The 20,663-nt window shown below is 42.2% G+C and overlaps 1 protein-coding gene and 1 long non-coding RNA gene across 4 annotated transcripts; one reads left to right on the forward strand and one right to left on the reverse strand.

Annotated features, from left to right (window-relative positions):
- The first annotated feature begins 644 nt into the window (after positions 1-644).
- Positions 645-13,718, forward strand: UBLCP1 (ubiquitin like domain containing CTD phosphatase 1). 3 transcript variants are annotated; one of them, XM_063349567.1, is made up of 11 exons: positions 645-772; positions 3,352-3,545; positions 3,909-4,000; positions 4,409-4,494; positions 4,586-4,701; positions 5,777-5,875; positions 6,865-6,902; positions 9,162-9,260; positions 9,712-9,828; positions 11,203-11,330; positions 12,692-13,718. In XM_063349567.1, the coding sequence occupies exons 2-11, from the start codon at positions 3,392-3,394 to the stop codon at positions 12,717-12,719; spliced, it is 957 nt and encodes a 318-aa protein (XP_063205637.1). In that variant the 5' UTR covers positions 645-772; positions 3,352-3,391; the 3' UTR covers positions 12,720-13,718. The 3 variants fall into 3 exon arrangements, with proteins under 3 accessions (XP_063205637.1, XP_063205636.1, XP_063205639.1); XM_063349566.1 differs by having other exon boundaries at positions 707-772; positions 3,355-3,545; XM_063349569.1 differs by lacking the exons at positions 11,203-11,330; positions 12,692-13,718 and adding an exon at positions 10,767-11,196 and having other exon boundaries at positions 707-772; positions 3,355-3,545.
- LOC134522192 (uncharacterized) lies at positions 6,909-19,978 on the reverse strand. Its single transcript, XR_010072963.1, has 3 exons — positions 19,733-19,978; positions 19,324-19,446; positions 6,909-7,445 (listed from the first exon to the last, which is right to left on the reverse strand). It is a non-coding gene; the product is annotated as an uncharacterized LOC134522192 (long non-coding RNA).
- Positions 19,979-20,663: the final 685 nt, after the last annotated feature.

Here is a 20,663-nt window from a genome sequence, read left to right on the forward strand (position 1 = left end):
TGTAAAAGGCCACACTTGTGCAAAATACTTATTTTTCATCTGTTGTCCATGCGCAAAACCACTGCAGCTGAAGCCAATTCCCAAGAATCCCAAGAGCAGCTGAGAAGGGCCCCTCAATTCCACAGACGCAAAAAGATAATATGCCTGTAAGAGTCAGCTTAGAAGCCAAGAAAGTTTTGAGTCAGGATCTCTGAGTACAGAGCAATCTCCCTTCAAGGTTAATAATGAAAAGAGACGCTGGTGGCCTCCATGGGGCCCAGGCTGAGCTCTGGGGGGGCTCCAGTGCCAGTCAGCCTCGCCGCCGGCGACGAGGGGAGCCCGGGGGCCGGGGTAGGACCCTTGCTCCGTGGCTGCCACGAATTTTACCTCGCAAAACCGCCATTTCATGCGTGAAGGCGACAGGAGCAGCCCCGAGGAGCTCCCCTCAGGCGGGCAAAGCTGTTCTCGTTAAAGAGGTGAAACCTCTCCCTCGCCTCACGGCCTGCCCGGTACCAGAACAGGCAGGATCACCCCGCCCTCCCCAACACGGCTCGGTCAGCGGCGACCGGGCCCGCCGGGACAAGCAGCGCCCGCTCCGGGAGGCCGAGGCCGGGGCCGCCGCCGGCCGCCCCGCGCTCCCACGGCGACGCCGCCGCCCGCCGAGCGGGAAACCCGCGGCACTTCCGGGCGGCTGCGGGCGCCGCGCGCTGCCTGCCCCCTCCCGCTTCCTGTTGGGCGCCAGTTCCGCTTCCGGTGCGGCGGATCCCGGGACGGCGCCGGTTCCGTTGCCAGGGTGAGGGGCCGCATCGCGCTGCCGAGGGGCGGGGGAGGGAGGCGGATCGGCGGCACAGTGACGCGGGGGGTAGAGCCGTCGTGTCCCCCCATCGCCGGGGCGGCCAGGTGGGGCTGGATCTGAACCCGTCCGTGTGCGGCGGAGGCCGGGCTTTACCTGGCCGGGATGAGGCAGGGCCGGTCGCGGCGTGGGGGCGCCTGTCTCGGCCGGGTCGGTACCCCCGTAACGCTTGCGGGGCGGGAGCGGGTCCCCAGGCCCGACGGCAGCCTGCGGGCCCTCCCCGGCCTTGTCGCTGCTGGGGCAGCCCCGGCGGGAGACCGGGGAGAGGCGACCCTCGGCTGGTGCTCCTGCGGCGGCTGCCCGGGGACGTGGTTGCAGTGGTGGCCGACACCGAGCAGCTTCTGATTTTAAACCCCGCTCCTCCACCTGTTGCAGCATAATGAAAGTACTGCGGTCCCGTCTGCGCATTAGGGCACTTTCTGTGTTTTGGGGGTTTTATGTGGCCTAGTGAAACTTAAAGGTGCGGATGGCTCTCTTCAGATCTTCCAAGAAAAGTGGGGTAATGTGACAATTTGATTGCAAAACCACAACTTTAACACTTTCTCTGTCCCAGTGACCTTCCAACCCGTTGACTTTTGGTGGTCCAAGGGGCTTGTAAAGGCTCTGAAAATGTAATTAACCAAAGCAGGCTTCGTTTCAGTAAGCTTCACTTTCGCACGCCATCTAGCCCTGGTGGTGGAAACTTTGAAAATGCCTGTGACTTTCTCTGCTCCTATTGTGTTTTCCTGTAATCTTTGATTCTCATGTCCACACTCATTCCCCTTAGTGTTTTGGCATTGAGTAAAGGTGTCTTTTTTCTGCTTGGCATTTCTAATAGCCCTTATCTGGACAGAACTGTAATTCAGTAAGGACAGACAGCTGGTCAAGTGCTCAGCTTTGGGAGGGATGATCTTTGCAGTTTAGTGCTGGACAGAGACTTGAGAAATTCCCTTACAGTTCTTGCCCGGTGCATTTTCTTGCAGAATGGTTTGAGGTGTACGGTACAGGTGAGAAAACAGACAATAAATTCTTTCTGTAAACTTAGTCTAAGGGTTATGGACAGGGATAATTTATGATAAAGACCCTATATATCAAGAGTGCCTGATGCTATGCAGCCTTAACCTCAGTTTAATTTCTTGGTGCTTCTAAGACCCCTTTTCCATGAGTCTTTTCCACAGGATAATACCAGGTCCCTGTCTGATTTGGCAGGGGGGAGGAAGAAAATTTCATTTTTCTGTGATACCGGTTTTCCTCTTCAATTTGTTTTTAGGGCTTTTAGAGGGAATAGTGTGGAGGTGTAGCTTCTAGTGTCCTCAGCAAGCAGGTTGTATCTAGCCCTCTATTTCTCACCTGGTCTGAGCTTGGTGGGTATGCCTGAGTAATTTGTTCACTCCTAATTATTCCTTCTTAATTCCTATATAAATGAGAATTATTTTGTCTGAGAGCAGGTAACCTTCGAGAATATGATGCCAGGGAGGAAGAGGAATCAGATTTTGGGATTCTGAGATTTTTCAGAATTACCAGACCTGTATTTCTTGGTGTAAAGCATTTCTTGAAGGTGGATAGCCTCCGTTTTTTTCACAGGTCTGCTCTGTCTTCTTTGTGAATATCAAGTCTTTCGAGGACAGTCTTACCATTAGTGGTGCAGAGGCCTTCTCTGCATCTCCTAACAGTCTGTAAACAGCCTTTTCATACCTTTCTATCTCCTTGATTCTCTGTTTCCAAGCTTGAGCAGAAAAAACATGTCTTTCTGTCCACATAAAGCTAAAAATCTTGGTTTTCTGCTGTGTTTAATGTAGGACTAAACTGTTAAATACAATTTTCTATAAGCGATGCTGTGTAAATTAAAGATAGTATAATTATGGTTGTTTTGTCAGCACTTGCAGTGAAAGTGCAGTTCTTACAGTGTAATTGCATTGTGTAGGTGTGTATTTTGGCTTTGTTTTCAAACTCCTACTTTGATATTGCTACAGTGAGACGTGACCTGGGGTGTGTATTACTGCAGGTATTGCACAGATTTTAGTGAAAGTGAAGAGAAATGCAGTGCTAAAAATGAACTGTCGGGTTTGGAACTATTTTTATGGGTTTATGTATTTTAGGTATTTTGTATTTGCCGTTTTGTTGTTACATACGTAAAGATATCCATGGCTGGTTGCATAATTATTGCAGAGGGCACTTCTGAGATTTGAAATGACTTTTATGATACTGCAGTGCTCTGCTTGGGTGTCGGTTGTGCAGTGAACAGGCTGTACCTGCACAGAACACACGGCAAATGAGCATATGCTGGAGCAAACGGTGAATGTGACATTGCTAAATACATTGGAGTGGAACTCGCAGGCCTGGTTTTAGTGCTGTTCTTTCTCCCTTAGTTCCAACATTTTATCAACATGTTTATCATCTGTTCATGCAAAACAAACAGCTCTGATGTACAATATAATAAAAAAAATCAAAAATACTTTAAAAATACTGTATGGTTTGATTTCTGAAAGAGTAATTTTCGTATTTCTTCCTTACGTGACCATAGTATTTTCCTCCTGCAGCAGATTTTTCAGAAAATAATACTGAACATATGCTTCAAGGATGTCTCTCTCTCTCATAATAAAATGGGGTGGACAGGAATATACGATAACCTCGCTATCAGAAGAAGACACAGTATTGGATCTGAAGCAGTCTCTTAAAGGCCTTACTGGAGTGTTACCAGAGCGTCAAAAACTACTTGGACTTAAAATGAAGGGTAAATACTCATATTTATTATTTGTGGTGGATGTGCCTGGGATGTATACTAACAGGACATCTGCCTCCCAGATCTAGCTTTTGAATGAACGTAGGAATTTTACGTGTCACTGGATATTGTTTATTATTGATACATCTACCTGGTCAGTTTTTAATGGCTGACATAGAAGTGGAGCAAACATACGTTAAAAAAAGTTAGATTGCTGCTAGCCAGACAAGCAATGTATCTGTATATGGAGAAGGACGATAATAGAGCTTGGGGTGTTCTGGTGTTTGATCGGGAGCTTATTTCAATTAATGCAATGTATTGACAGTTTCCTGAAATCTCTCTACCCAGTAAAAAAATTATCTGCTCGCTTTATAGGCAAACCTGCGGATGATGATGTTAAGCTTGGAGCTCTCAAGTTGAAACCAAATACTAAAATTATGATGATGGGCACTCGTGAAGAGAGTTTGGTAAATATTTTACTTGTTTATTAGCTTAAACAGGAAAAGATGCTTATATGTATGTGTCCTCATTATGATTTTAAATTTTGAATATTATTTGAAAAACAGAAGGTACAGTAGATTTCTGATGGTGTTTATTTTTCTATGTAAAGTAAGCTTTTCTGCAGAACTCTGATAGCAGTGTATTCATTAAACTCCTGTATTGTTCTGGATTTAAAGTACAAACCTATTATTATGATATACACTGACTTCTCAAATCTGAACGGTCATGTACTTTAGTAGGTCTTTCCACTAGTAAAGTGAAATAATTTTGGTTAAGTAGTGGTTTTTTTCCTGTAATGTGCAGGAACAGAAAGTTGATATCCGTTGTTATTTTCCTTCAGTGATCCTAGTTATCTTTTATTATTATTCCTCTAGGAAGATGTCCTTGGGCCACCTCCTGATAATGATGATGTTGTCAATGACTTTGATATTGAAGAGGAAGTTGTGGAAGTAGAAAATAGGTTAGGAGTTTCAGCTATTAAAAACAGTCCTGTTGTTGAATGTACAGTAATGCGTTTTAATTAACTGTAACTTTTTGCACTGTTACATTAGGGAAGAAAACCTACTAAAAATTTCTCGCAGAGTTAAAGAATACAAGGTGGAAATTCTGAACCCTCCTAGAGAAGGAAAAAAGCTGCTGGTGCTAGATGTCGATTATACACTATTTGGTGAGTTTTTATGCAACTTGTGGTTTTTGTTTGTTTGAGAGGCCAGTTTATTTGCCAGTTCACATTTCTTGATTTTTGCTTTACAAATCTACTTTAGTAACTTTGGTATGTGTTGTTCTGCGTGACTTCTGGTTTGTAATATTTTGGGGTCTTCTGCTCACGTTTTGAAAAGTGTTGGGCTTTTTAAGTGTTGCACATTATTGATTTTAGTGCAGCAACATAAGAAAGTAGAAATTCAGTATTCTATCCAAAGAATCTTTTCTTGACCGACTTGTGTCTTGGACATCACAGTGGCAGGGCAAGATATTGTAAAATAATGATCTCGGTCTGGACCTGGTTGACTCCCCTTTTGAGGGCTGTGGGAGAATAGCTTCAAATTTTATTTCCAGATTATTACTAAACATGCACAAAAACATGTTTTACTTGAAAATTCTGTCAGACTGGTTTTTTTGGAAGCCAGAATTTTCCTTCTGACTTAATTTTCTGGGACGTAGGTGTGTCCTGACAGCTCTAAGCAGTAAATGCCTAATTCCTTTTCCTTAGCTTTCCTTTTTGGTGAGATTAGTTTACAATATGAGATCAAAATTCAACCTATTACTGACTTTCAAATTTTTATTTAGAGGTCTCCTGCTAGCAGAATTTGACAACAGTTTTCCAATTGGAACAGGCAGTGTTTGCGTGCCTGAAATAAGCTTGATATATGTTCACAAAATTAACTGGACTAGGTTTGATGGAATCTGTTTCGTATCTGGGCTGTTACAAATTTGCTAAGGTGCACGGATCAACTATTTGGCCCAACTCTTTAAAGATCTTTAAATCAGATCTCTGATTTAATTATTAGTGAAGCCCTCAAATACCTGTAAGGATCAACAGTTAAATATCCCCTCTGCTGCTTCTCTCCACCTTTAAAATGGGAATGGTAGTTTGCTATGAATTAATTCATGATTTTAAAGTGCCCCAGTGCTTCCCTCATGAAACTCTTCAGGTCTCTGTATAGAGAGGAAAGTCAGATGGAACTTTAATAACTTAACTTAAACTTTAATAATTAATTGCTTATCTCTTATACTCTTTTTAGACCACAGATCATGTGCTGAAACTGGGGTAGAACTGATGAGGCCATACCTCCATGAATTCCTGACATCTGCGTATGAGGATTATGATATTGTAATTTGGTGTAAGTTTTGTACTCAATACCCAAGACTTTCTGGTAAATTGCCATTTGGAGCAGAGACTCCCCAGTGGGAGGTTTTTATATTGCTTTTTAGTGCGAATCACGAGATCTAAAACAATACAGGAATGCTTAGCGTAATGCATTCAGCAGGAATATTTGCACAGCTATTAGCTGATTTAGAAAAATCTTAATTCTTACGTGAAAAAACACCACATATTGCTCACATGAATGGATCTAATCACAGCATAAAGCTCAACATCACTTTACTGAGTGTTACTTTGTACAAACAAACAAGTGCTTGAAGTAACAGAATTGTATAATAAACATTCAAACACTGTTTGATAGCCATCTTTACAAATAATCTCAATCCAGACAATAAGTCATGAACTGCCAAATGAACCAAACTCTCCTGTCTACAGGGATGGTTGATCGTTTGCCTCTGCGTGCTGTTTCACTTCCTGTCCAACAGCTGGAGAACAGACTTTAGCCAGTGCAGAGTTTAAACCATATTAAAATTGCATTACAAAATTTAGTTTTCATGGGCTGGAACAATGTTTCTACATATTCTTAGATCAGCGGGCAGTGTTGACACCTTGTTCTTTCTAGGCCTTGTGTATTCCTATCATGGCTTCCAGGAGAAAATCCTGCAGGGGCAGTATGGTTCCTCAAACCAAGTGTAGCCCACTACTTATTGTCCTGCAGCCTGTAGTTCAGTAACAGCTGATCTAGAAAATGGTTTAAACACATGCAGTGCTTCGTCTAGTTGTTCATGTGAACAGTAAGCTTTTCCAAATAAAAGTCAACTTCCACGAAGGAAGACTGTCTTCAAGGCAGTGAACCCTAAATGCTGTAACAAGGATGATCTTTCTGCAATTAAATTTTGTCTAAAAATTTGGTATGTTAAGTGAACAGTTTCTTGGCTTGTTACTTTTTTGCCTGTCAATTACTTATTTTGATAAAGTATTCTTTCTGTTTTCTCCCTTTTGTTTCAGCTGCTACTAATATGAAGTGGATTGAAGCTAAAATGAAAGTAAGTTGTTCTGAAAAGGTGTCATTTGTTTCTAGTCTGGCTAGCTGTTCGTATAGTTGGACTCGTGCTCAGTGTTATAGAGAGCGTTAGCAACTGGGGAGGCTGTATGAATCAAAACCTGAGTTTTTTAAATCTTCATAGTCACTTTAAGTTATCTTTATCACAAAACTAGATTAAATCTAATTTTAGAATTCCACACAAACTATCAGCAGTAGGTGCTAAATTTAGCAGAACTGAACACAAGTCAGTACCTGCTGAAACTTAGATTAGTCACGCAGCCTTCACAGTTGCTTTCATCTTATCTCTAATTATAGAGTTACAGTCGTTAAGTGTAATATAATATTTTTTTTGAAGGAGCAGACAGATGTAGCATGCTGGAGTAGGTTATCAAGAGGAAACTCTTTTCATATTTACCTTGCACCTCTTGCAGCTGTGTGGTTCTGTTGCTTCCTCTCCCTTATTAAACATCCGTAAGAGCTCTTGTTTCAATCCTAGTTTCTTCCGTACCTAAATCGGGCAACTTGCCAGTTTTGCACAGCTGACCTAGTGGTAAACATATTTACAGTGAGGCTTAGCTGTAAATCCAATGAACTTACTAAGAATTGGTGTACGGTTGGTTGGTGGGTTGGTTTTTTTATGCTTATAAATCAGAGCTTGTTTCCTTTCCAGGGAAAACTCTTCCAAAGTTATGCATTTGTATCTCCAGTCTTTGTTATAGACTAACCGTTTTTTCAGTTTTTAACAGAGCAAAGCACCTTTTCCAGTGTTCTTTTCCTCAAAATAATGAATTGCTACAATTTCCCTAAAGAAACAAAAATGTCTCAGAGCGATCTCAGAAACGAGAACCTTTAATCAGAACTATGAAGTGGAGTTAGTGCGAGTAAAATCCGTGTTGAGCCTCGCAAACGTTGCACTTCTTGTGGCAGTGTTAGATCTCTCTTTACGTTCTATCTGTCAGTGCAGGGCTAGAACTCAATCTTGTGGAAGACCATTGTTCAAAACTAGGCTGTTTCCCCTGCACCGGTCACAATTTTACGTTTCTAGGTGACCTTTCTAGCCCTTTCATATCTTACTGAATCACAACCTTTCTATGCCCACTCCAGGATCTTGGTCAGTTAAGATTCTTACCACTAGATGACAACTGCTGTTTCTCCTTAAACTGATAGAACCAGAGGTGCGCTCACCTCTGAAAGTTTCACTTTTTGTCAGGGAACAATGATCCCAGCGATACTTGGCATTAAAGGTTTTGTTTTAAACTACAAAGCAGGAACAGCATTAAAAAGGAGTATCAGGTAACCAAGTTTAATCCCTCATTTACCGTCTGCTTATGCCTGGAATTCAGACTGTCTAGAACAGCTAGCTCTTTTAGTGTAGCAGGACACTGACCCAGGTAGATAGCGCTTTTCATTTGCAACACTTACTTTTTCTTGTAAAAGCAAATCAGTTCAGTGTGGCTGGATATCTGAAAGAGAGCCATTGCAGTGGGTGTTTTCTCTTTGTTGCATTGCTTTGCATATTACTCTTGTTGCACGCACCAGAAATTAAGTCAGCAATATCTGTGTTATAATCTGTCAGCAGATTTTACTATTACTTTTCAGCTTTGGAAAGTATTTGAAATTGAAATGACACTCTCTCATCTAGTCAAAGTTCTGGTTTCTTCTAAAAACATTGAGTTTTCCTTAGAGTCTTTATTTCAGGAGTTATCAAATCTTTAAAGTGCAAACTGACGGATTTCTGACTAACATTGGCTGTCTTGGACGTGCGTGGGAGGAAAGGGTAGCAATGAGCTGTTACTGTGTATTTCATCTTTGCTTGGGCTGCGATTCGTTGCCACTTACTGGAAGGAATAAATAGCAGATAGTACACAGTTGCTATCCTTGCTATAGATAGTGAGGAAAGTCGAGGCATGTAGAACTCGTGCAATGTTCTGCACGAAGGTATGAAGCAAGACCTCTCTATTTTCTCTCTTCTGCAAAGTTGCTTTGATTTTATACTGACATCAGTTGTTCAGTTTCTGATAGTAAACACTGCAAGAATAAATTCCTATCAGCTTTTTCTCTCGTGGTGGAATGATGTACTTTTATGATTCTCATTAGGTAAAAAAAAAATTAATCCCCCCTGATATCTACTTATGGTACGTATCTGGTAATCCCCAGCAGCTCACCCTTTCACAAACAATGTGTTATAATCATGGTTCCAGTTGTACAGCAGTAAAACTGTCATAATTAGAAGCTTTAATAACAAATCTTTGTGATGCAGGAGCTAGGAGTGAGTACCAATGCAAACTACAAGATAACCTTCATGTTGGACAGTGCTGCCATGATAACGGTGCACACTCCTAGAAGAGGACTAATAGATGTAAGTACCTGGTCTTTTCCTGATCTTTTTCTAAATTCAACTGACTTGTTATTATAGCCCTTTAAAATATTCAACAATAAAGTTGTGCTGGAGTTTTCATGCAAGAAAAGCATGAGAATCTTGGAAGCATAGATAATTTTTTTTTCCTGCTGAAATTATCTATTAACATTAAAAGTTTTAATTTGAATAGTACATTTGGATGACACTGCTTTCAAGTCAAATAGATAACTGTTGCAAGAAAATTTATTACTATTCTTCAGTAGGGGTTGTATTTAGTGTGTTATACTATTTCACGTCTCTTCCCTTGTTAAAGCCCAACTACCAGTTTTTCAGCAAAAGACTACAAGCGTCCATTCAAGTTTGGACTCAAGTTCCCATAGACTCGTATTTTTTACCTCCTGCATGCGATCTCATTTATCTCAGTTCCTTTATGTGTGTTACGCTTTTGCAGGTGAAGCCTCTTGGTGTTATCTGGGGAAAGTTTTCAGAATACTACAGCAAAAAAAATACTATTATGTTTGATGATATTGGCCGAAACTTCCTAATGAATCCACAAAATGGACTCAAGGTATTTTTAACTGGAATTTTCATTTATTACTACTTTTTCTTATATTTCAGGTAGTACTTTCTCATACTTTTTTTGCTGTTTCTTAAAGAAAGGCTATTCTTAACTAGCAAAGATGCATATTTTATTGTATTTTTTAATTTAAATGGCCATTTGTCTGGACTAACGTTTCACTAATAGTAGTTTTAAATAAGCTTTGTTTCACTATTAGGTGAGCTTTTAAGAGCCTACCAAAATCAATGAAATTATTGTTTCTGCTTAAATTATACCTGCAAGCCATAACAAAGCTGGGCACTGCTGACAAGCACCATTGAAATATGTGATGTTCAATCTCAAGAGTGGTTATATTCAGAAAATAAGTCAAATGAAGAGCTGCCGTACTTCCTGCTAGTATGCCAATGTAATGCCAAACATTCTGTTCTGGGAATAATAATACCTCGAACCATTTTGACTGCAGAACAGCAAATATTTCGTTTTATAAAATTGTCAACAAGTACCTGCTCCATTATCAGTGCTGGTTCTGAATAAGAAGGATTCAACTTAAATTTCTGCCTATAGATGATGGTACAGCAGTATGGTACTAAACCCTCATAAATTTCTTACCAAAACAAACAAAAAAATATTTTCAAATACAGAAATCCAAGGTGATGTTTCTTTGAAAGTATCCATGATGTGAGGAGGATAGCAATTGATGAGATCTAGCAAGCTGAGGTTAATTGGAACTGTACACTGTTAGGAGACTCAGGAATAGCAAAGATCTGGCTGGGAGGGGATTATCCAGAGAGCTCCCTCTAGCTCAGATTTAAAAGATGTTTGTCAAAATGTTGCTAACAGAACTGCAGACAAGAATGTTGAATCACTGAAACAAGGCCCAGGTGTAGTGTATTCCGAGCTTAAAGCAGTTGTCAGATAAAGTTTATTTCTGACATCTCTTTTCACAGAAGCTATGATTGTTGTCAAATGCTTTTTGTTGAAAAAAAGCATCTGGTTCCAGTGATGCCACACAACTCATAGAGCTGAAACCCCCTCATGTCTCCTCCAAAACCAGCTGTGAAATCACGTTAGAAAATTGTGGCAGAACATTCCAGATCATTTTATCATTCTGTCTGACTGGGAGGGGAAAGACTGAAGTGCAAGACAAAACAAATCTCTTCCTGGTGGGAATACAAGACAAAAACCCGACAGTCCGGTTTGCATGAATAACAAAATTGGATGTGGCCACTAATGGAAAAGGTTTTTCTTCCTTTTACCTAAGAGAAGTTATAACTTGGTGTAGTACTGAAAATATATTTTAATTAGGTGGTAAATGATAGAGAACTGGAAGCATTTTTCTTACTTTGAGCCAATGGTTATTCCCAGTTTGTTTATTTTGTATAGATAAGGCCATTTATGAAAGCACATTTAAATCGGGATAAAGACAAGGAGCTTCTAAAGCTCACTCAATACCTCAAAGAAATAGCAAAATTAGATGACTTTTTGGAGCTGAATCACAAACATTGGGAAAGGTAAGAACAAAGTCAAAATTCTTTCCTCCTTCTGTCCCTGACCTCGCTGTGTTTTGCTTGATGTTCTCTGCACAAAGACCGTAAACAACTGAGCTGATGAACTTTGACATCGCTTGAAGTTATGAAGGTCCCTTAGTTTGAGTAGAACATTAATAAGGCTATAGTGTTTGGGCTGCTTCCCTAAAATGATAAGATTTTAATGGAATGGACTTTTTTTCATACTTCTCCAGTATTCGGGACCTCTGATTGTTTTCAGTGAAGCAATTATGCTTCCTAAAGGTAAAAGAAATTTTGAAGGAGCCTGGTCCCTGGAGATCTCTCTCTTTCCACCCCTACAAAGTTAGGCTGTCAGTTCAGAGCTCAGGTCCTCTGTTAGGAGACAACTTTTGTGGCAGTTACTTCAGAGGTTTGGGGAGTTCCAGTGTGGTTCTCGGTCACTATCCAAGTTGTGTGCTATTACGGTATTCATCGGCTCTGAAACGTTAGTTATTGTGTTATGAACAAGACTTTTCCAGACGCTTAAGGCACCAGTTAGCATTCTAATTCTTGCTAGAGAATGATTAGCTGAAGCGTTTAGGCAAAATTCTTAATGGTTTTAGGCAACAGCCTGAGGTTTCAATACACGTGAAAAAAAGCATGTGCAATAAATACGCTATTCGAAAAACACTCATTCAGTGCTTAAAAGAACAGCCTTGATACAATTTTCTTTCTTGTTTCTGATTAAAACAGAAAGTCAAATGTTAAGCTTCAAAAGCAGTGAAATTCATTGGCTATCTCACACTGTCAGTGAAATTGGTTGGATTTTTTTTTTTCTAGAGCATTTGCAAAGACTTCAGTGTCACCAGGTGGCTCCAGCTGTAGTGGTAAAAGAACTATGAGATCAGAAAAGAAACACTGTGGAGTAACTGAGATTCTCTAAAGAAGCTAGTGCAGGGCTCTTCTTTTCAGGTTGTGCTGGATGGCTGTTCATTGAAGTCTTGAATTCAGTTGAAGGAGTGCCATAGTTAATGGGCCTTTTTATCTTAAAGGATGTAATAGCTACTTTTCCAACTGATGTAATTTTCAACCTCTTTGAATAAAACACGTCTCCATTTCCTTCCTCCCTTTTGTTTAAAAAACCTAATAGAGTAACTAAAAACATGACTTTGAATTACTGTAAGATAACCTATCATGGAATTTAAAGAATGTTGAAATCAAATAAGACCATAAGTAGTATTGATCACATTTCTAATTTTTGATTATCAATAGGGGGATGCTAGTGAGGAAAGGAAGCAGATTCATACTTTGAGTTTATAAGAGGTACTAGATATATTTGTGCCTACCTCTTATTTTGTGAAAAACTGTGCTTTTGTTTCTTCCAGGTATCTTTCAAAGAAGCAAGGACAATAACGCTAATAAAATTGTGTGGCACTGAATTGAAGGGAACATAACTAAGATCATTGGACTTTTCCTTGCTTTTACGCTAGAGTATAATAGTGCTGGACACTGGATCCAATGCCAGAATGACTGCTATACTTGGTCTTCCAGGTGGTTGGTTGTGGGGTTTTTTTTTTAAAAGATCACAGCAATAAGCTCAAAGTGGGAGAAACAAGTCAGTTACTTTTTCTTGCATTCAATTCTGCTGTTACTACTTAAAATCCTTTCCTCTCCTTTGCTGACGAAGTACAACCATAACCATTAAAGACCAAAACCATTCTGAAACTACAAAAAAGAAATATTTAGACCAAAAACGTTGAGTAAGAAGCCAACTTTGGCAGTGTATGAATTGTATAAGCCCTCTATTCCCTCCATCTTTAGAAACAGTCTCCCTCTCCCATTCCAGTATTTAAGTCTATAAATTACAAGTTGTCTAAGTTTGGTATGTATTAGTATGTCAGTGTTTCTCTGTGCAAGACAGTAAGATGGGAAGGCACCACCTCTGTGGCCAATTTACCCCAGTGTGTGAACTTGTACTATAAAGCAGTGTTTACTGGAAAAGAAAAGATTGAAGTTTTAGGGGAGAGAAACCCACTCCTATTTGGTAAGTGAAAAGCAGTCTGCCTGAAAAATTCTCATACGTCAGATAAAGGGTTTAAATCTCAGATGGGAAAGTCACGTTCCTAACAAAGCATGAACAAAACCCGTGTTCTCTTCTAGCTAAATCTTGTCAAAGTGCAAACACTGTGTTTAAATACAATATTCAGCCATACTGTTCTGAAATATCATTTACTTGCGCTGCTTATGCCTGCACTATAGAAGTGTGATGTGACTGCTGTTCGGCATTACCAACACTTGTGCATTACGCAGTTCATGTATTTGAAAGAAGACTGACCCTTTCAAATAAAAATGGTATATATTGTTCTTAAGGAACTATAGCAGTTGTGTAAATAATAAATACCTTTTTCATAAGTTGTGTCCTGTGCTGTCTGAAACATTTAGCTTGTGTAATAGAGAAGCCATCGATAGTCTTCATTTTCGTTTTTTGGGGGTGTTTCTTTGGATTCCAGAGACACTGGAATCCATCCGTAGTTAAGTGAGAGACTGGTGTGTGCCGCTGCAGATGAGGGCAGTGGTGTCGAATAGCGAAGCGCGTAGCTGCCTGGGAAAGGAGCCTTGACAGCAAGTGTCAGAATGTCAGGACAGCAGACACAAATGAGCTGTTAAGATGAGCGTGTTAGGCTCCGGCTCAGTGACCTGTCAGAAAATATACAGTTTTTTCCTGCTGCTCTTTGTGGTTTAGCGCCAACCCAAGCTGTGTTTTAAACCAGTAAACCAGAAACCCGATGCATAAAACTCTTTGTTTTAGCTAAGTATGGAGGGTGAATTTCTGAAGTTTTGTCTCCTAGAGCTGATTTCTGAACGAGAGGGCTGACTCACTCACGTACGTGCAGCGCGGATATAGTCCCTCGGGCCAGAACAGTGATCCTGCAGTAGCATAGATACTGGAATACAGGACTGGTAGCCAGTGTACTAGAAAACCTCTCCATTTAAAGAACTGAAAGAAATCAAGGCATTGCACTTGAATCACCTATGGAGTCTGCTACGCGGCCAGACAGAGAAAACAGAACCAAGGGAAGGTATGTGAACATACGCCAGTATCTGTTTGCTCAAAGTTGGCACACAAACAAGTTTTACAGTGAACGACCAATATTCCTTCTGCTTTATACAAGGAACATTTAAAAAACAAATTGGATTTTTTTTTAATTTCAGTGACACTGGAATTTCGTCCCAGAATTTGGAAGTATTTGCTGCTCTGAAGTAGATGTGTACTCCCCTTACAAATATTTTATAAGCTGCACTGGAATATGCAAGAGTATGATCTTGGTGTGTTGGTAACACATTGCTGTTGCTGACGGGTCGTTGTGTCTTTTAACTAATGTTGTTTCCCTTATATTAATTTTTTTTTTTCCCCCTTTTTTTGCAAAAGAAGCCTGTGTATTTTCCTGGCTATTTTCTAGAAATGCTGCAGTGATTTACTTGGCTGAGACATGACTGAGACTTATAAAATCGTGAAGCTGCGGGTAAGGCAAGCGCAAAACTGACGTTCACGAAATCCCACAGCACTAGAACGAGGGGTCACTCCTACAAATAGGAGAGGGGCTTAGCATCGCTCGGAGCGGCAGGCGGCAATCTGGGACGCGTTGCCACGGTTTGTTGTGGAGGCAGGTGGCATCAGCAGGTCGGAAAGGAGTTGGACAACTTCATGAACAAGTCCCTGGTCAGCTGCTAAAGGGAACGGGCTGGGAAGCTCCGATGTCCTTAATAGGAGAATTGGAGGTTCTCAGGAAGATGGGAGCGGGTCACGCATCGTGGCCAAGCCTGCCTGCTCCTCGTTAACCACTGCTGGGTGGAACCTTGGCCAACGCGGCGCAGCTCTCCTCTTTGTACTACGCGAGACTTCTGGGCTATTCATACAACACAACGCTGTGCCAAACTACCAGAATTTAGTATAACTGCAAGGATAAATGGCTACCTGTCTGCTTAGCCCCAAAATAGCGTAGTTACTGCTCACAAGTTCAGAGAAAACCACCTCTGCTGACTTTTTGTTTCTCCTTTTCAATAGGGAAGGCAGTTTTGACCTACTTGTACTTCCAAAATCCAGTTAAGGCTCGGGAATAACTATGAATAGCAAAGTTTAAAGCCTTGTTCCCTATTAACATTTAATTTTCTTTTAGATTATATTGAGGTCCCTGAGAAATATTTGATCAATGGCTTTCACAGTCTCTGTTAAAAGAAATAGGATTAAAGCACAATCAAAGAGAGGGAGTGTCTGGCTTAATTGTAGAGCTCATAATTTTCTGCGCTGCAAAACTCTGTAGAAGCATTAAGTGGAGTCTGAAATATTCCAAATATTTTCACATGTCAGAGACTGTACCGGGCTCCCAGTACATGTCAAGTATTTTGTATGTTGTTCTGTCTGATTATTCATACCAAAAGAGACAGTCCATTTAAAAATGAAGTTATTTCTGTAAGCTCTGGCTACCTGACAACTCTAATGCCTCTCTGCGGCATGACTGCTCATCGCTGCCGGTACACGGAGTGACAGCTGAAGCCAAGAACCCAACTGCAAATTCAGCTCCACAAATCCTGCCGCATGACTCTGAAATCTACAGCTAGTTGCCAATTTTTATTCCTGACTTGACATGCGACTGACAGCAAGTGGATGCCAAAGGGTTTAAGACAATTTTCCACTCTGTCTGTTCTGGATGTATTTAAGCCTGATGTGAGAAATGCCGAATACTTTCTTTCCGCCAATGAGGCGAAGCCTAGGTAAAAAACCACGTTTCAGAGGGTAGAGAAAAATAAAGAGTTCTCCTGATTGATTAAAGCTATTTAAAACCAGAAATGCTGGATGAAGAGGTGTTGGAGGGCAGAGCCCTCCGACATTTGGCTATTGACAGTGCAGTCACGGCCAGTATTAGCGTGGGCGACCGCTGCACCCAGCGTAGGGGCGCTGATGAAGTGCTTCAGCTGGGATCGATGGAGAAAGATTCCAGTGGAACAGAAACATTGAGGGAGAGAATAACAGGGCTAGAAGAGAAAAACCCTGATCTATCCTGGAGAAGACAAGGTACATCTTTCAAGTGTTATGAGTTCCTTGTGTAAGTAACATTAGCAATATCTCGTGCCACCCGTAAGTTACCAGGGTGCTGTACTGGCACCTGTGCTTTGAAAGGGCTCCGCACTAATCGGGACGTGTGTTAAGTAGAAGAAATTCGGAAGACTCTGGAAGAGCTGCTCCATGGCAAGAGCTGAATGATTTCAGTTTGGTTTTCCTGGAGAATGGTGAAAAACATCTATGATGCCTTAACAGTGCCTAGTTTGACTCTCCTGGCTTTAGCTGCTGTACAACACTACCTCAGACCTTTATTTCCCAGCCCAGCTGTATTCTCCACTCCAGATCCTTTACACTGCCACCCCCCGTTAGCTTTTAGATCCCCGATAGTCACACCAGGCCTCAACCTCATCATTCGTCCATCATTCCAATGGTGGTTTAGAATAGAGGATTTCAAAATGAACTGTTTATATACTGATGAGCTTTCTCACGCATCCCTGAGCTTCCTTATTTATGTTTATTTATGAAGTTTGCTCATCCCTGGAGATCCTTTGATGCTGCTTTGATAGTGCGAGCACTTGGATGCTCATTTAGTTCTCAGGAGTCTGTGCAGAGCTTGGCGTGTTTCCTCGCCACACATAGACACGCACAATGCCATGCCATTAGTTTTCCCACCGTTTCATTTTCTGTTGGGAAATAACGGGTACAAGTCAAAGGGAGCTGCTCAAATTGCACGATGCTCTTAGCACTACAGGTGGGGTGGTGGGCACAGCAAAGCAAAGTGCATCATTAACACTTAATTGAAAATTGGTTGTTTTTTTTCCTTTCTAGTTGGAATTGCACCCCCACTCTGCTCGCACAACACAATTTTCCAAGGGGTTCAGATATCAGAAAAGAGCAGATTTTATCCTTTGCGCCGTGGCAGGGGCCAGGGTTGGCTGCAGCTCCTGTGTGCGAGGGGACTGGGTGACCTGGAGCAGAGTCTGCATGGTCACTGCTGCCGAGCGATGTCCCCTCCTTCCCTTGCAACACCCCAGAAGATTTTGTCTTTAATGTTATGAAACACAAAGGTTATTGCATCAGCTTTTTAGTGACCAACTGTCTTCACCTGTGGCATTAAAGCATTTGGTATTTAACAATGAGAGCCTTGTCCTGCACTATCGATGCTGCTCTGGGGAGGACAGCAAGTCAAACTCTGGATCGGAGCATCAGCCAAAGAAGTCATAGTCCAATAGGAACGCTCGAGCCAAACATCCCAGCCTTCAGATTTGATTGGAATTTTCATCTCCGGCAGTCTGAGCAAATACATCCTTCTACTTGCTGCAAGATCGGCCCCTGGATTTTGAGTTGGACCTGCCATGCTTCTTCCTGAACACAGGCCACAGAGCCAGGCAGCTGGGCAGGAGCGGCTGACTCACAGCCTGGTCAGAAAAGTTGTTTAAATTCCTTCATATTGGAGGGAAATGTCCAGATGGATTAAAAAAAGAAATTGAATGAGCTAGGCTTTGATGCCCAGTGTTATATTCCTGAGTATGTTCTCTGTAATTTTGCAGTTAAAAAACCTCCTTCCTGTCTTTGTTTTTTCCCACCCCCGCTGCTCTAGAATTTTTCCTCGTTTCTTAAAAGCTTCTTGGTGCGGATGTACATCACGTCTCTCCATTTGTGCATTACTGGCCCAGTGGACTCTAAACGCACTGCCGGAGGCAGCGTGCTGGGGTGCTGTAGCAACTGAGCGCTTTGAGGAGTTTTGTACGTTATTGGTTGTTTACAAGCCAAGACCTCCATTGATAAGCATCAAACTTTCTCTCCTCAGGTGTTTTCCCCTAGTTTGGGTCATAGTGGAAGAACAAATGGTGGCACAGGAAGAATGACGTTAATAATTTCACAAATTCTGGTAAAACTTTGAGACACCCTCCTTCCTAGGGCGAAGTGAGGCAGGTGGCTTTAGAATTGTATTTTGCAAGGCTCGGCGATTCCTTCCCCTGCGCTCTGTATTCAAGTCCACGTTTTGTGCCCTGGGTGGGCGTGTGACATTTGGGAGCAGGGACAGCTGCAGGCAGCAGTTCCGTAGGTGAGCATGAGCGGAATGTCAAGCACGTGCTTCTAGTGCCACTGGTGCCAGCGGGACTTCAGGGTCCCCCCGCTGTCCTAATGATGGGTATTTCTTGAATCAGGACCAAGACGAGCACGCTTTTGAAAAAGTGTATTAAACTGCCTCCGAGATGAAAGGGATCAAGTGATGTAGTTTTTTTTAAAAAAATCTGGTAGGTCCCTTACAGTGTATCTAGACATAACAGGTATGTTGTAAAGCCTTTCTCGATAACAAAGGGTAACAAATCAAAAACTAAATAATTTGTGTCTAACACCTGAAAATAAAGAAATTCTGAGCTTCAGATACAGGTGGGTTAATAGTTACATCTCAGCAATATCCCTACCCCAAAAATAGTAAAGTAGTTGAGATAAAGTGGTTTAAGAGCTTCTGAATGTGTTTGGTTTTAATTAGTGCGTAGCTGCAGCTGGAAGAAAGCAGGAAAGTAGTTGAAAATTCTGACTTCTTCAAGCGGAATCAAAATACTGCATTTTGTATGTGCATTTCTACTTTCAAGTAGTCTTGAATTTTAAGAATTTAAGTAACCTAAAGTGAATATTTTTTTTTTCCTTAACCTGATATGATTGTTTTGGTTGGTTCACTGAAAAATATCAAACAACCCTCTGAAAAGACATTTACTTTAGGCCGAAACTGAGTAAATTTAGGTAGATTTAGTTGTGCAACTATGTAGTAAAGTATATAACATATGGTTTTATGGAACCGCAATGCAGCCATGCAGCACTGAGAGGGTACAACTGAACCCACGGCTTGTCACTCACTCATTGCAGCGATCCCTGGCCAAGTTATATGACAGTCGGTCTGGTTTTAACCTTAGAGACACTATAAAATAATAGTCCAGTTAAACTTACGTCACTGATGCGGAACCGTTGGTTACTCTCCAATGCCTGGAAAGATGCGTTGAAGGGCGCACGCCGAGAGCCCCACAGCTCGGTGCTGGTCCACAGCTGGGTGCCGGGAGCCCGACTGCACATCTGGGGGTCAGAGATAAGGGTGAGCTGGGGGGAGAGCAGCGGGGAGAAACGCTCGTCCTCAGCTCTGCTCGCCCTGCAGTTAACCCAGCACATTGCGTGCAGAGGTTACGGGCAGCCGGCGAGGTGAAAACGTCAAAATAAGCAGTGGATCTTGAGAGATTAACATACAAAATCCCTTAATGGATATGTAGGTGACACAGATCATTACAGACCCACAGAGCATGACTCAGTCAAGCGCAGGGCACAATTGCAGAAACTATGAAAGGAAAAAAAGCCACAGCGTTACCTCCAAAGCAACTTGAATCAAGCCAGAGAGCAGCAACAGCACTAAGTTATCAGACTATTTCAGCAGTAAGACAGAGACTTATGGGCAGAGTTTCCAGCACCGGTCAATCTTTCAGAAGGATCGGTTGAGCTTTACACCCCGCTCCTGCCTTGCCTTTCCAGAAGGTTGAGCAGAAGCAGAAGCCTCGGGACAAGTACCATAGCAAAGTGCTAAAGGCTGGGAAGGAAACCAGCAGGAGCTTTTCAGATAAAGCTTCTGCCAAAGCCAATTAACACGCAACAGCAGGATTGCACCAGCTTTACAGGGGGGAGATGGCGGAGTGACCTTATCTTACCCAGCAGAGACAGCACAGGGCGGGGTGTTCGTGGAGCCAGAGTGTCAGTCGCTCTCTCCTGCCCTACAACAGGGACCTGTCAGTGTGTTTGCCCAAACCGGTCGTTGACCCATGGATCGGTGCTGTGTCTCCTGTTCCCAAGTCACAGTGAAACATGGGCACAACAAGACCTCCTGAAGACAGCACAGATGTGCCCTGAAAGCAACAGAGCAAGGCTGGAGGGGTATCCCCAGATCCATCCTGTCCCACCTCCCCCCAGCCCCAGCTTATGCCGCAGGGATGCGATAGCTGGGCAGAGAGGTCCATGCCCCCCGTGGAGTCCTAGAGCAGAGTGCCACAGACCCCCACCTCCCCATGGCCACCATGTCTGCCTTCCAGGCAGGAGGAACAGGAGCTGCCTTCTCTCACTGACTCTTGAGACAGCTGCTTTATTACCTGCTGCCGGGTTTCCAAATAAACACGACTGACTTCCCTACAGCTCCAGGATGAGCTCCCAGACATCCGCAGCCCTCTGACAAAAACTGTGACTGCGGCCTGTCTGTGGATGGGACATGAGCCATTTCTTCTGCCACCACCCATCTCCTTGCCCTTCTCCAT

The sequence above is a fragment of the Chroicocephalus ridibundus genome, chromosome 11, assembly GCF_963924245.1.
Source record: "Chroicocephalus ridibundus chromosome 11, bChrRid1.1, whole genome shotgun sequence".
NCBI lineage: Eukaryota > Metazoa > Chordata > Aves > Charadriiformes > Laridae > Chroicocephalus > Chroicocephalus ridibundus.

Coding starts and splice junctions, on each gene's coding strand:
- UBLCP1 (XM_063349567.1), top strand. CDS start 3,392: ATGTCTCTCTCTCTCATAATAAAATGGGGTGGACAGGAATATACGATA. Junction 4,001..4,408: donor GCACTCGTGAAGAGAGTTTG/GTAAATATTTTA, acceptor TTATTCCTCTAG/GAAGATGTCCTTGGGCCACC. Junction 4,702..5,776: donor TGTCGATTATACACTATTTG/GTGAGTTTTTAT, acceptor TACTCTTTTTAG/ACCACAGATCATGTGCTGAA.